Source organism: Mustela nigripes, chromosome 16 (assembly GCF_022355385.1).
Source record: "Mustela nigripes isolate SB6536 chromosome 16, MUSNIG.SB6536, whole genome shotgun sequence".
Taxonomy (NCBI): Eukaryota; Metazoa; Chordata; class Mammalia; order Carnivora; family Mustelidae; genus Mustela; species Mustela nigripes.
In genome coordinates, this window is record NC_081572.1 from 51,531,453 (window position 1) to 51,546,669 (window position 15,217).

The window sequence follows — 15,217 nt, forward strand, 5'->3', positions numbered from 1 at the left end:
CAGAAAAGGAAACAGAGGGCAGGGGAGGATATGCGAGGTGTGGGGGTAGAGAGCAGGCAGAGGTGAAACAACACCCCACATCAGTTTCCTGTTTGGGAAATTGTTCTCCTTCTGGGGCCAGACACGACTCTTGGGTGTGGCTCAAGGAGAGGAGTGGGAGATGAGAGGTAAGCAAGATGAGATGCCTGCAGTGTGGAGCAGGGGAGAGAGGAGATAGGCTGAAAAGAGGAAAATAGATCTAGCTTCCAATGGAGCACAAGGCCCTCATGTTGGCTTGTTCTTGGTGCGGACTCCTTTGCAGGACTGAGTTTCTGAGGCTGGTTTCAGTGGAAGGGCGTCATTGAAGATCTGGCTCTACCTTGAGCAAGTTCATCCTTCCGTCCTCTTATGTTATCGCTGTGTCTGATGCTCAGAGTTCCACAACAAGGATGCTTTAGAATCCACAAAGATTGCTTTAGAATCCACGCAAATGTTTACTGGTTACGAGTTCCATGATATGCTCTATCCAGTGTTTGGATGGATGGGTGGATGGATGAAGTCCTGGTCAAATGAGATGAGGGGGTATTACATAGCGATGTCCCTTTTGGAAGGTAAAAGGGCAAGGTAGCATATTACAGGCTCTTGAGAAGTTCCTGCACTAAAGGAATTTATTGAACAGGTCATTCTTGAAACTTCCCTGACTGAGGCATGCCTGCTTTGTCCCCTGGATTAAACAATCTACGTAGCCTTACAGGGTGGCTCTATTTCCCCACTCTTTAAGTGTAACACCAATTAATGTCTTGAGAGATTCTTGCATTCTATGGGACATGGTTTAGGAAGCACTGGATTAAGATAATGTTTTGCCCTTCATGAGCGTGCAAAGAGCACTACTTCCACAGCATTAGTGGGCTAGAAAGTCTGAGTGGGGTTGACTTGTGTCAATGCACTCATCCATCAGTCCTGCCTGGAATCCACAAAATCCCTTTGCAAGATGGTTTCCTGTGATAAGGATGCAGCTTGTGGCCACAGACAGAGGGTGAGATTTAGCTTTGGATGAGAATGCTATTCACAGCCAGTTTTCTTAGCTCAGTACTTAAAGGCTCTGGCTGTCCTTTGATCCAAGTAAATTCTGGTATTGGCAGGTAGTAGTGGAAATGCACTTTTAAATATTTAAAGGCCACTGACTTTTAGTACCATGTATATTTATACATATATATCCAAGGATCCTTCAATGAAAGTATCTCTTAAAATTGCAAAAGGACTAAATGATCCCCCAAACCTGTTTCCTATTTCTAAGTAATGAATACCCTACAAATAGTCAGTGTTTCTTGATTTGGTTCCTAGAACAGTGGTTCCCAACTTTGCTGCATACTAGAACCAAACTTTTAAATTCTGATGGCTGCATTCCATTCCATTCCATTCCAACTAAATCACAGTGCTGCAGGTAGGAACCAGACATATGAATTTTTAAAAGATCCCTGGTAATTCCAATACGCAGTAAAGTTGGAGGACTGCTGGTTTAGAAGCACTTTAGTTTCTGGACAGTTTATTATAACAACCATAACCTCTGTGAGAAGAACAGAGCAGAGAGATAACGGAGGTCCTAAGACATTAAGGAACACGATCAGAGTCACAAATCTGTGACAGATTCTAGGTAAGTGTCACTCCTTTGAATTTATTTAAGGCAAGGGCAGCATATCAGATGAGGTTCTGGAAATGGTGGGACAAGAGATGGGTTGGGGTGGGAAGGGCTGGGCTTGAAAACCCAGTGGATTGAACATAAGCCTTTGTGCCTGTAGGAGAAACAAGAAACCCACTTCAATGTTATGCCTCCTGCCCCTCCCATCAATGCTGTTTCTGTCTGTAGACTGCTGGTTTGCATTTCATTTATAGGGAGACAAAAATGGAACCTTTGTGCCAGAGTTGAAGGAAATTATAAAAGCCCACAGCTTGTCTTCAGACTTAATGTCAACTATTTTTCTCCTTTATTTTCAAACAAACAAACAAGTCCTCCCCATGAGTTCTGAGGCCGTCTCAAACATTCCCTGCCTTGGGTTTGTAGTTTCCTGGTTCCTGCATCAGCAGGTATAGCAAAAACCTACCACTCTGTAGAATTGTTTAAGAGCCACAGAAGACTCGTGTAGGGGGTCCCGTGAGATATGGTGAGAGGCTTTGGGCACGATGTTGGGTTATGTGAATGCACGTGGGCATTGAAACAAACGGTTTGCTAAGAACTGAGCCTCTTTGAGGCTTTGGGGTTTATTAGCTAGAAACTTAGATGCAAGGATAAAAAGCCTTATCCAACCCCCCTCCAAATATAATGAATTCAAAACATTTCCCCATCATCTGGTAGGATGGATGAATCCTATCATACATTTCCAAAAGTTCTGCCACATGGCAGATAAGTCAAGAAATCTCTTCCTTTGGAGGTGAACAGGTGTGCTGGGTGAGCCCTGGGTGACAATCTCTTCATTACTGGGGACTTGGGATGAGTGGTCTGCAATCCTGAGATCCATGGTCGGCCTTCGAAGGAGATACAGAACTTTCTTTTTTTGTTGTTCATTATTACCTGAAGCTGTAGGCTAGAGGTCCATGTGAACATTATTCTTCTCTAACCTCAGAAAAATGATACTGTGCATTCTCCTAAAAATGTGTTGTCATGAAAGATTGCCACTAAGACAGAACAGTAGGGACTTCATAAGGCCTGGATCTGAGCAGGTTTGACAAAAAGTAACTTTTTTTAAAAAAAGAGTATGAATAAATATTTCGGATGCACTATCCTTTGTTAAGTGTGTTATAATAAAATGTTGACATTGGGAATAACTTACTTTAGAAATATAGTGGGATTTAAGGTTGGCCATGTCAGTAGGGAGGGAAAAAATAGGTGGGAAAAAATAGGTGGGAAACCTGGGAATTTGCTTATCTCAGGGGAATGTTTCACACACCAGCAAGTCAACCCCTGCAGATGCTGCTGCAGAAAGAAACGCCTGGGATCATTATTCAGTTAAAGCAGCATTTACTCAGTGTGTGGTTCTCAGACCAGCAGCCTCCCCTGAGAGCTTCTTAGAAATGCACATTCCCAGGTATCCCAAGCAGATCTACTGAGTCAGAATCAGACCAGCAACCTCCCCTGGCATGCTGAGTCGGAGTCGCGGGGTGGGCAGGCCAAGGTGTCTGCTTGAACAAGCTCTCCAGGCAATGTTAGTCTTCACTGAAGTTTGAGAAGCCCTGCTCTACACTGGAGGTTCTTCAAGTGTGATCTCCTGACCCATAGCACCAGCATCACCTGGGAACTTGGGAAAAACCGTCTGAGACTTTTTTCACTGGACATTCACAGGTGTTGGTAGAAATGTTCCATGGCATTTCAAATATTCAAGGTCCACAGAGATGGCCAGACAGAACTTACAAAATAACGAATGCTTGGCTAAAAATTCCGAGATGCACATTTTCTAGTCTTAAACTGGAAAGGACCTACAGAGACCTCCTGGATCTGTTTCCTGTGACTAGGGGTTAATAATAAAACCTCACAGATGGTCAACATTTTCCTCCCCACTAACGATTTGGAACGTTGATTGTCGAATCAGGAACTCTGGAGTTGGGGCTCTGCACTCAGGGTCTTAACAAGCCCTCTAGACAGGTGCATCCTACAGTTTGAGGACCACTAGACCACACTTCCCATCAAACTGCCCACGGGTATGACCACCTCCCCTGAAATGCTGGCTGAGAAGTGCATCCAGGAGACAGAAGCTTGGCCCAGTAACATGACCATGCATGGATGCTGGTAGAGAAAATGATGTTTATTTTGACCTCTTGTGTTGAGCCCATGTAGCCCCTCCCCAGCTCCGTGGAAAGTGCGTGCTCTTCTCTCAGTTCACTCTGGCTAACAAGTGCTATTTTCCCCAAGGTCTTTGGGCCTTCGATGTGAAGAACTCTTTAGTGATGGAGGTGATCGATGCACGAAAGATAAAGACAGAAGAAGGTAGGGCTTGGGACCTTAGCAATGGGAGCTCCTGCTGCGAGCTGAGGGCTAAAGCTGAGAGATCTGGGGGTGGGGAGACATAGAGGTGGGGCTCAAGGTGGCCACTTTTGTTATGCAGGTAGAAAGTATACAGCATGTCTGGGAGATGAAGGAGGAGTTGTTGATAATTTTGTTCCAGACAAATATAGTTTCACCTCTGCCACACATGAGCAAATGCCTCAACCTGCAAGATACTTTGTATTTTTTTTTAAACTTTATTTTTAAGTAATCTCCATGGACACAACCTGGGGCTTGAACTCACAACTCCTAGACCAAGAGTCTTGTGCATACTCTAGTGACTGAGCTATCCAGGCGCCCTGAGATCTTGGCATTTTGCCTTTGCTTGGAGGAGACGAAGATGAACCATCGAGTCTGCATTTGGAAGCTTCGATGTGCATTTTTTTTTCTTTTCGTGAGAGGTGATGTCACACATCTTGCCTTAGGCAGAATAATATGCAACTTTTGCAGGGAAATGAAGCCTTTCAAAACACATTCTTTACTGACAGATCTGTCCCTAGGTGAGCTCTGGCTCCTGAATGTCCACAAGGCAGCCTGGGAATAACTGTATGATCTGTATTTTCTCTGATTATGCCCAATGATAGTGTTTTTCACAGAATTTACATTGAAGATGGCAAGATCAACCTTTTAACTTCCTTGCCTCCCAAATCCCTATTGAAAAAGTATGACCAAAGTATGCACCATCTGAGAAAACAAGGAATGTAGCACCGTCAGGAGAGAAATCACGAGGCATTTCTGCTAGACAGAGTGAAGTTGTGGAGGGAAGAGGGAGGGAATGACCTTCCCATGATTTGGTATCTACAAAGGAAGAAGCTTGTTAAACTCATAAATAGAATTTTCTAAGAAAGCCTCCCTACCCCAAATACTCAAAACTTCTGGCCAGAACTATAGTGAAAAGCTTATAGATTTCTGAGCCCGTTAGATTTGAGTTCAAACCCACTGTTCACTAGTTATGCAAGCTGGTTGGCCTCGAGCTCATCCTCAGTTAACTGGGGGACTAAACAAAATAGTACAGGAGAGGAGACATAGCCAAAATGTTCATAGTTACCATTTACTGATTATTATGTGCCAGGTACGGTGCAAAAAGCTTTACATTTCCTTTAACCCACAAAAGGCTCTATGAAATTGATTATATTCTAACCACGATTTTGCACCGAAAGCAACTAAGGTTTAAAAAGGCTAAGGGGTTCCTCAGGTTCACAGGGATTGCATGGGTATAGAAGGAATTTGGGCTCAACCAATCTCATCACAGAGCCCATGTTTTTAGGCCCTAAGCTGAACCATTCCAAGCCCTTAAAATATATTGCTTTATTTAATCCTTACAGTGGCCTCTTGGTAACCACTTTTGTTGGTGGAAAAGAAATAGAAGTCCAGAGTGTAAACAGTTTAATATTATACAAAGGTCGGAAGCCCAGCCTGCTGGACTCCCAAGTTTCCCACCCTTTACCACCATGCTGTTTTTTAATTGATATACCCTATGGAATGTCATTCAATCTCCCATCTTTGGCTTTGATTTTATTCTCACTGAATACAAGGGGTATAAGACCAAATTATGCATGATGGGGAAAAGTTCAAAATGTGGTCCTAATACCCCCTAGTTCTTTGAAGATTATTGTAGACAAGCTCCTGTAAATCACCTGTCTTTCTCTTTGCTGGTAGGACTCACAGAGAACATTGGGCTTCCCCTGTGTGTGCTTGAGAAACACAATCCTTGGCCAGCCTATGTGACATATATGTCCCCGATGGTGAAGAGACTCATTGAGAAAAGCAAAGCTAGAGATCTGGAATATGCGCAGGCACTCGAGGAAAGCCAACCGTCATCGAGGCAGAACAAGCTGGCCAGCATCACACAGCTGAAAAGGAAAAAGTCATCTAAGGGCCCTGGAAACTTGATGTTGAAGGACATGTTATCAGTGTGGAGCTCTTACTCTGTTCCAGCCACTGGTCCCACCGCTATGCCAGAGCCAAGGCACTTCCACACGGATTCCAGAGAAAATCCCACTGCAAACTATAACAAGATCATCTTCTCTCGAAAACCCATGATGAGGCTGCTTCCATACAGCTCCCTGCTAGTCAGCAAAGAGAAACATTCAAGTGTTTAGCAGGGAGCTCCTGCAGTCATCCCTCCACCCCTCCACCAAGATCGTACAGTAATTAAGCTCCATGTGCTGTAAATTTCCCTATGTCCTTTAAATGTGAACTTGTCCCTGCTTGTGCAGAGGTTGGCTGAGATAAACCAGATCTGAATGTGGGCCGTGGATGGGCAGGTATACCCCCTCCAGCATCACAGTCTGATGGGGTTGGGAAACCCCACACCCCAGTTCCTGCCATATATGCTTAGAACGTAACTGAGGTTGAATGAGTTCCAGTCCAGGCAGGACACAGAAACCACACCGGTTACTATACCAGAGGTAATCCAATAGAAAGAATTACTAACCAGGTAACTGGAAAGGTGGGACGAGAACCCAATGGTATTAGTGCAGGTAGCCACCTGCAAGAAAGCAGGTTTCCCAAGGCTGGGGGAGCAAAGGCAAGATATTGGACTTATTAAAAGTTAGGCACTTGGAGAGTGGGCATGTGGGCTCAATTTCAGATTTTTGAGACTGGGCAGGATGGGGGATACTCCTCAGTGGCTTCTGGTGTCCTTGAGCTTGGAGGAAATTTCCAGCAGGGAGGGTATCTCAGTCTCTGTGTAGGGGAAGCTCTTTGGCTGAAGTTGATTCTGTGATGGTGGAGAAAACCAAAAAACTGGACTCAAATGCTTCTGGAAGGAATTGACCCTGCCCGAGAGAACAAGAAGCGTTGCCAGTGGAAACAGACAGGGACAGGAAGCCAGCAGAGGGGTACACAGGAAGCAAACCAGGAGAGAATTCCTTCCTCCCCTTCCAGCCTCAAAGCTCCCCCTCACTGCCCCATACCCCCTATGGGCAGAACCTATCAGGGAGGAAAGCAGGAATGTGGTTTGCGGAATCCTGAATGCCAACATCTCAGCGTTGGATGAAAGGATAAGCTTGAAGCCAGGAATACATTAGCTTCAAAACCGGCACTCTGGTGTTCTGAGTGAGCCTACCTTGTTCCACCAGGCACCTGAACTTGGAATTGAGATGTTTACTCCGTGGTGGGTTTACAAAGCGGCAGTGGGGGCGTGAGTGTCCCCTGCTGAGAAACGGAGGATTTCCTCCCCTGTACTACTTTAAGGTTTGCCTTGTGGAGTCGAGTTGGCAGGGGAGAAGTTCCTGGCTGAACCCCAGCTGTAATTTGTCAGACCACACTTAGCATTGGTCCATCCGTGCTCTGGGCAGTTCCCAATTGGCCCCAAAGCAAGTGATGTTAAAAAACAGTCTCAAAGCGGACAGGCTTTGTCTTTAGATGCAAGGGGAATCTGGTTATGATAGGGAGACCTAGCTGATCTCACGACTGGGGTTTATCTATTGACTATAGCATGCCTCCATTGGTAGCTTCTTCTGAATTTCTGTATTTACATTCGTGAAGCAGTTGATACCCATCTTGCTTCCCTAACAGACATGTAGAGGCAAGTTGCTATAAATGCCATTTGAAGAAGTCAAGTTTGCCCTACACATGCATTCTCTCCATACAGGAATCTTGCAGAAATTTTAGCACTCACCTCTGGCTGCTGTGAGTAGCGTTGGGACAGCTTCACAAATTAGAAGCCCTGGACCCATTCCTGGGTTGCCAGGTCTTGGCCAGAATGAATTCTTGCAAAAATATAGGTGGTTTCCAGTGAATGTGAATGACTGTATTTCGTGTCCGTGGATCATTTATAGACATGGAAGCAGGTGGTAAATTTCTCCCAATAAGAATTTTTCTCTCTCCTCTCCTTTCATGGGATTTTAAAGCCAGAGTATATTTTGGGTAGATTTGTGAGTAGATTTGCCTGTTCTGGGAGCACAGGGATGTCTCTCAGGTTCTCATGAGCAAAGCTAGTCTCAGCAAATGTCCAGCATTGAGTGTTAGAGTTTATCGAGATTTGGGATTATTTCTTCCAGTCCCTCTTTGCGGGCAAAGCAGTTACTCCTTTTTATTTTTTAAGTTTTTTTTTTTTTTTTTTTAGGTGTTTAATAGTTTTTACAGAAGTATCTGTATATTCTCTAAATTAAAATGATGGTTTTACAGGTAACTGTTTAGATTGAATTAATTCCCAACCTATTATAACAACAGAAACACGAGTGGAAGGACATTATTAACACCTTACGTTGTGATGAAATTGCTTGTATCTGGGACTCTAGTCCAGACACACTGCCTCCTAAGTTAGTTTTAAGAAAGAAAAAGCCTAATTCCTTTTGAAATGGGGGACTCTGTTCGAGCCCAAGCTGGGGTTCACAGGCCCAGCCACCACACGGGGATTTGACCAGCTGTGACTATATTTGCATGAGCACTGCAGGAAAGACCCAGTTCAACAAGACCAGCTGGACCCAGTCATGAAGCCTCCACATTGGGGGAGGGAGGGTTATCCTCAGTAATCCCTGTTGCTTAGATTGTCTTCTGCTCCAGACCTCCCTGAGTGTGATGGAGGTGGGGAGCAGTGAGTCAAAATCCTCCTAAAAGGCTCTTTTGCTAAAACCCTAGAAAGCCCTGAGTATGCACAGAAAGGGTGGGGGGGAGAGTTTCTTGATTTCACAACACCCCAGCACGCAGGATCCCACTGCCCTGGGCCTGCCAGAGGCCAGTGGATGCTCGGCGGCACCAGCTTTGTTCATGAGAACCTGAGATAGATTCCCGGTGCTCCCAGAACAGGTGTGCAGCCCTTCCGGGGGCTGAAATCTGACCAGAGCAGGTGGGGCATGGAACGGAATGGGGATTCTTCCTCACGGAAGCTCATGGGCCTGTCCAAGCTGGAGGGGTCTGGGCCATCTCCAGTTTCTCTGAACATATTAAACTTCCATCTCTAAGAGGGGACGAGAGAGCTAGAGACTAGAGGCTAGCTCTCTCTGATGTTCCACAGACTGCAGCCTCTAATTTATCCCCTTGGCATCTGGAATTATTCTATTTGGCAGGAGAGCCGTTTCACTTAGTCTCCCTGCCATGGTCGGTTTACGAAACACCGGAATCCGTATTTTGTTGCCCTTTCTCCGTTGCTCTGTAACCAAGGCCGCCTCCTGACACATACCGAGGAGCTGTTTTTGAACAAATTCTTTGGCTCCTGCGCACAAAATGGTATTTACCCATTTGCAAATTCCACCGTTGGTGTTTAAACAGTAATGCTTGACCTCGGCCGCTGGCCGTTTTCACTCTGGTGGGCCTGTAAGGACATCAGATCGTCTCACATGCTGCAATGTCTCAGCTGTGGCCCAGGAGCACGTCTTGAAGATTAGGCTGCTTGGCAAATAGGATGCCTCCGGAAAGCTCTCCAGGAGCTTAACTACATAAACCTGCCGGCCCAGGTGTGTCCGAGCCAGATATTTGAGGGTGGCCTGGGAGCTCTCTGACTGGAATGCGATGCCTGGTGGGACCAAGATGGAGGGGGCTTCGAGTGGTGGACTTTATTAACAGCCCATGTGACCAGCACAGCATGAGAAGCTTCCTGACCCAAGGTCCTCGTGTAGGACCCACAAAGACCTCACGTTGGTCCCCCTGAAGTCATTTCGTCAGGACATGGAGAACAAAACACAGGGACCCTGAGGTAGGGATTTTGACCCTTGGGCTTTGATGAGGGTCCTCGGAGATAGCCGAGAAGTCTCATGGAGGAGGAGACACAGCAGAGGAATCTCAACCAGGGATGGACAGCGTGTGTGTGGAGACAGAAAACCAGAAGCAGCAGGAATCCCAAGACTGCAGCCTCGCTCCATGGGTCAACAGAGGTGGTAAAATGGTCATAAAAGTGCTTTCTTTGTGAGATGTGTGTGAGCAAAGGGACGCATCTAGACAATGTGGCTCTTTTCAGCCTTGGCTGAGTCATTCATTCCTAGAAGCTTTTTAGTAGCCCCAGCCTTCACAACTGACCACACATTTTTAGAGCCCGCACTTTATCGGTGCCAGATAAGAGAGGGCAGAGAGAGGCATGGGGGAGATGGTGGGAGTAAACAGGCACCTGAGATCTGCTGTGATCCTGCATCCTCAGAACAGGGACGGAAGCTCAGGCCTGGGTTTATGCTTGTCAAGTAATCCAGAAATCCTTCCTCTTCCTCCCTCACCAGCCCCTCCCCCATCCCAATCTTTTACTTGGGACCTAGAGCCTCAGCCAGCTCCTTACTGTGTCCCCAAACTGTCAGGCATTGCTGGGCTGGGCATGTTCCCGGAGTGAGCAGGCATGTGTAATTTCTCTGGGGCTTTGGGGGTGGGGTGCCGTCAAAGCCAGCAGGAATGCAGGAACACCTCAGTTTTAAGTGGAATCCACTGCCACCCCCATATGGCATGACCCAACCAAGACCCGATTTCCATATGGGACGGGGTAGAATAAACAGTGCCATGAAAAAGATACTGGACTTCAGGTCGAGACCCCCATCTCTTCTCCTAGGCTTTCTGTTCCAGGGCCAATAAAAATTCCCTCCCCACCAGAAGCCCTTCTAGGAAGTGTATCTGGGGGCCTTCAAGACTCCAGGAATCAACTTGCTTCCTGTCTAGATTCAGTTGTTCAGCCACCCAGAATGTTGCATTATTTGGGGTAGACAAGAGTTGTGAGAAGATACATTTCAGGCAACCCACCTCGGTGGAATAATTTCTGTGTGCCTGTCGGCTGGGAGGACTCTTGTGGAGGGTGAACATAGTACCAGACAGACAGCTGGAAAGAAGTTGGCCCCGAGTGTGCCCTGAGTGTGCTCACACTTTTGGGTGCTACAGCTTGTCCTTGTCCATTTTATTCTCCATAGGATTACATCCTTGCTTGCCTAGCTAGCTAGCGTACCCTCGGGTAAGTGAAATCCTTTGGGATGGGAACCTGGGCTCCCAACTCCAAGTCGGGGTTGCTCCCCTGTCCTCACATCCCCCCCCCCCCCACCCAGATTTCCTTGAGGCTGTCCTGCTGCTGTACCCTCAAGCTGGGCAGATGTGTTTGGCTGTTGGTTGCTGACCCACAGATTCAGCTATGTCACCCTCTCCTGTGAAGCAGTCTTTACTGGAATCGCCTCCACATGGGGCACACTTCTTCAGAGCCCATTCACTGTGTGCTGCTGGAGCAGCAGAGCCTGGGTGGAGAGTCTGAGAGTGCCATGAGATCTGGACAAGGTCAGTCCCACTGCCGTACTCCTGGAGCCTGGCACGTAGTAGGTGCTCAACTATCTCTTGAGCAGATGATTTATAACAGCAAATCCGAACACCCGGAACAAAAAGGCCCTGAGAAGAAGTGGTTTGTTTCATAATGTCCAGAGGCTGGAAAAACTACTTGACCTGGTTTTGTACAAAGCTTGCATTGAGTAGGCAGCTTTGCTCTAAAGTTCCTTCTAGTCTTGGTTCTACGATTCAGGAAAAGAATGCAGCACGTACCTCTCATGTGCCCTTCCTGATAGGATACTGGAGGGTCAAGAGGCAATTTCTTAAAACTGAATGTCTGGTGGTTCTGTTTAATGACTAGCCCATGTCTATAAGATGGAATTCCAAGTTGGCCATATTTTTTCTCTAACCTTTGTTAGAAGGGACGCAATTTCACAGATCTACTCCCCCCTTCCCATTCTCAGGCTTGCAGCCACGCTGATGGGCACCAAGGGCTTGCTTGTGCCAGGTGCCGTGCTGGGGGCCCAGTTGTGAACATGGCACACTCAGGCTTACATCTAGCCGTGGAGACAGAGGACAATCACGATAGAAGCCTGGGCTTCAGTGACAGTATATTTGCTTTAGGCTCCTGACTGGTTCCCTCCAGTCTCATGAAAAAGAGATTAAGGAAAGAGGCAGGATTAGTATCAGGACAGCTGCTCATTAAAAAAAAAAAAAAAGTCATGGCAAAATTTTGGCCAAGTTGGATTGTTTTTTAGTGGCCTGGTGAGTTTTTCAAACTATGCAAAGCTGCCTCCAGCTGATTGCTTGGCCCCTAACTTTCATGTTTGTTTCTGTCGCACTGTGGAACTCTTTTTTCCAGCTCACGTGTGTTTCGGGGTCAGGTGTCTCCCTTTGGAGCCCTTGCAGCAGCCCAGAGGCAGTGCACACTGCAAACACACATTTGCACACCGCTTGTCCCAACACACTCACTTCCTGCCTGCCTTTCTGTCCTAGAGGATTGGGCTGGGCAGCTTCGAAGGAGACCTCAGGGCTCCCTTACTGTCCCCATAAGACCCCGGGCCAGGGGCCAAGCCCAGGCCTCCAGCATTGACCCTTAGCCTACTGGCCTTGAATGCAACTTCCCCAGGTCTCCACAGCTAAAGGATCAAGTCGACCTTTCCTCTTCTCTAAGACAGACAGCCCTGCTTCCTACCAGCTTTTCCAGGTTTTTGTAGGCCCCTCTGTGGACTTGGGACAAGGGGTGTGTTTTGACCCAGGGAGAAAGCAATGTGCTGTTTCATGGCTCCCCCTGCTTGTCTTTGCTCTTGTTCCAACTCCTTCCTCTCTCTGGTTGTACCAATGGAGCTCCTGTCCTGCTCCCATCTCTTCCTCAACCCCCTTTCTTCCCTTCCATGTCATCTTCATATTTATTTATTTAGTCCTAAAAAATTAAAAAAAAATTTTTATTTTTTAAAAGATTTTTATTTATTTAACACACACACAGAGATCACAAGTAGGCAGAGAGGCAGTCAGAGAGAGATGGGGAAGCAGGCTCCCTGCTGAGCAGAGAGCCTGATGCAGGGCTCAATCCCAGGACCTGAGCTGAAGGCAGAGGCTTAGTCCTCTGAGCCACCCAGGCGCCCCTATTTAGTCATTTTGAAGTTAAATGATACTTGTTTTAAGTGACTCAGTCTCCACAAAGCATAAGTGACTAGGATGACCTTGAATTCACAAACTTTGGGAGAAGCATGACCCCTAATGTTCAGATACTGGAAGTCTGAGCCTCCAACCTGAGGACAACAGGAAGTCTCCAGGTACTTTGTGGGGGGCTCTGATGAGTGCTTGGATATTCCATGCACCATGGCCACCTGTCAGTCTGGCCACCCATCTCACCCTGAAGCATTGCCTCAAGGTTCTAGGTCAGTACCATCTGGCTTCTTCCCAACCTAGCCTTGGGGTGGGGGGGTCCCTGAAGCCGGCTGAAGCACAGCTCTGCCCAGATGGTAACAGTCAACAAATCTTCTCTGAAGACTCGGGATCATAGAAGCATGACAGAGTAAATAGCAATTGCTACCAGAAGCATCTATTTTGGAAGGCCTACCAGTCTCAGTCTGATTTCTGTTCCCTGGTGAGGGCCAGTTTGGCCTCCAATATGGATTTCAGTGCATCTTCATTAACTCACAATCCAGGTCAATTCCACCTTATCCCTGGAGATATAAGAGCCACCTCTACCCTACATCCCTCCTGTCGATAACATCCCTGTTTTTGATAGCAAACAAAATTGTCACGGGGAATACCAACTGCCTCATTCATAAGATTCAGTTTAGTTTCCCTGGCCTGGAAAAGACAATCACAATATTCAACAGAACATAGTGCATTTGGAGCTTCAGAACTCTTCAGCAGAACAGAAGGCTTTTATCTCACCCTCTTTATGTTCCTGCTTCCAGAGTGTGGGGAAATTATACACTTTGATGTCCATGAGTGAATAGCTCTTGGACAGAACACATACAATAGCAGCCACTCCACTCCCATGACCATCACCTTCACCACCATTACTACCACTACCAGCATCACCACCGCAACCATCACCATCACTACCACTACCACTACCACCACCACCTTGACCATTACCATCACAATCATCACCACCATGACCATCACCTTCACCACCACCACCATCCCATCATCACCACCACCATCATGACCATCACCTTTGCCATCACCACAACCATCACCATCATGACCATTACTATCACCACCATCACCACAATGACCATCACCTTCACCACCACCACTATTGTCATCAACAGCACCACTATCACCACTATGACCATTACCATCACTAATACTATCACCACCATGACCATCACCTTTACCACCATCACCACAGTTACCACCTACACCATCATCCCCACCACCATCACTAACCAGGGAAGGCACAGTCTCAAAGACCTATTTTATAAATCAGAGAGAGACAAATAGTGTAGGATATCACTTATATGGAATCTAAAAAAGCTGAACTCTGAGAAATAGAAGTAGGGTGGTCACCAGGGGTCCAGGGGTGGGAAGTGGAGAGATGTTGATCAAAGGGTACAAATTGCCAGTTATAAGGTAATGAGTTCTAGGGATCTAATGTACAGCATGGTGATTATAACTAATGGTATTGTATTATTATTTAAAGTTACTAAGAGAGAAGATTTAAAATTTTCTCAATACAATAAAAAAGTAATTACGTGACAGAGGGAGGTGTTAACTAATGCTATGGTAGTAATAATTTTGCAATACATAAATGTATCAAATCAATACACTGTGTACCTTAAATATCAATTATATCTCAAGAAAGTGGGGGGGAGGGGAAGACCATGAGAAGTATCTGAATTTGAGTTATTTCACTGACACTGGACACCTCAAGAACATCCCCTATATCTGCATGGATCAAATTCTCCAAGGTGGTCCCTTGAGAAGAGAAGGAAGAATTGACCAAGATAGAAGTGCTGATGTTCTAGATGGCAGAAACAATCAGAGTTCTTCAGTTGAGGTTCGCAAATAGAATTCAGGAGTCCATGAACTTGAACAGCAAAAAAATTGTATTTTTATTTTCACTGACCTCTCAGTGAGTTTTGGCACATTGGGGTTCATAGTACCTGTGACTTTGTCACCAGTAGGAAGCACAGACATTTTCATGCCACATGATGGTCATAGACATCTTGAGGTATTATGTATGGTCCTTGCCTTTTTGAAATGGTAGTAGGCATTAGACTTGCTGCTACATCTTGCTGCTACATCAATTAATGCATTACATTACATTATGTAGTGCATTAATAAAATCCACAGTCTAATTAAAAAAGATATGTTTTTTAAAGATTTTATTTATTTGACAGAGATCACAAGTAGGCAGAGAGACAGGCAGAGAGAAAGAGGGAGGGGGAAGAATGCTCTCTGCTGAACAGAGAGCCTGATGCAAGGCTCGATCCCAGGACCCTGAGATTATGACCTGAGCAGAAGGCAGAGGCTTAACCCACTGAGCCACCCAGGAGGCCCCAAAAGATCTGT

The 15,217-nt window shown here is 46.2% G+C and overlaps 1 protein-coding gene across 3 annotated transcripts in view; it reads left to right on the top strand.

Annotated features, from left to right (window-relative positions):
• The window catches only part of CDRT4 (CMT1A duplicated region transcript 4), a 40,399-nt gene extending 32,609 nt beyond the window's left edge, over nucleotides 1–7,790 (top strand). For all 3 annotated transcript variants that reach the window (XM_059378458.1, XM_059378456.1, XM_059378457.1), the window contains 2 exons: nucleotides 3,884–3,958; nucleotides 5,675–7,790. In XM_059378458.1, coding sequence (XP_059234441.1) covers nucleotides 3,919–3,958; nucleotides 5,675–6,117 — 483 coding nt within the window. In that variant the 5' untranslated portion in view covers nucleotides 3,884–3,918 and the 3' untranslated portion in view covers nucleotides 6,118–7,790. The remainder of the gene's footprint in view (nucleotides 1–3,883; nucleotides 3,959–5,674) is intronic.
• Nucleotides 7,791–15,217: the final 7,427 nt, after the last annotated feature.